The following is a 413-nucleotide window of genomic DNA, read 5'->3' as shown; positions in this document are numbered from 1 at the left end:
GTGGTCTGCGCAGGTGGAAATCATGCTCTCCAACTACCGGACGCTGCACCGGGTGCACGGAGAGCAGGTGGGGGCCGCTTCCTGGTGGGGGTGCCCGAGGCAAAGGCGGTGGGACCCCAGAATGTTCCGCGGGGAGCGGGGGGCGATGACGAAGGGAGGCTGGGGGGTGTGGGCGGGAGTTAGGGCGCGCCTGGCTTTCCTGCAGGTGGCTTCGTATTTCGGGCATTCGGTGGCCGTCACCGACGTCAACGGGGACGGGTGAGGAGGGGGGCGCCCAGCCCTACCCAGTTGAGCCCCCAGTTGCCAGAGTCGTGAGCTGCCCTCACTCCCGACGACCCCCGAGGGGGGCGGGAGGGCGCGGATGGAGAGAGGGGGCTCTGGCCCGCGGCAGCCCCGGGCCACCCCCCCACGGA

General features: G+C 71.2%; 1 protein-coding gene across 1 annotated transcript in view; it reads left to right on the top strand.

The window, feature by feature from the left end:
• ITGA2B (integrin subunit alpha 2b) overlaps positions 1-413 on the top strand; it is an 18332-nt gene that overhangs the window by 7881 nt on the left and 10038 nt on the right. The window contains 2 exon segments of the mRNA XM_015572515.1: positions 3-67; positions 206-318. Of these exon segments, the coding sequence (XP_015428001.1) occupies positions 3-67; positions 206-318 (178 nt within the window).

This window comes from Myotis davidii, unplaced genomic scaffold (assembly GCF_000327345.1).
Source record: "Myotis davidii unplaced genomic scaffold, ASM32734v1 scaffold109, whole genome shotgun sequence".
NCBI lineage: Eukaryota > Metazoa > Chordata > Mammalia > Chiroptera > Vespertilionidae > Myotis > Myotis davidii.
This window is presented reverse-complemented; position numbering and strand designations above follow the sequence as displayed.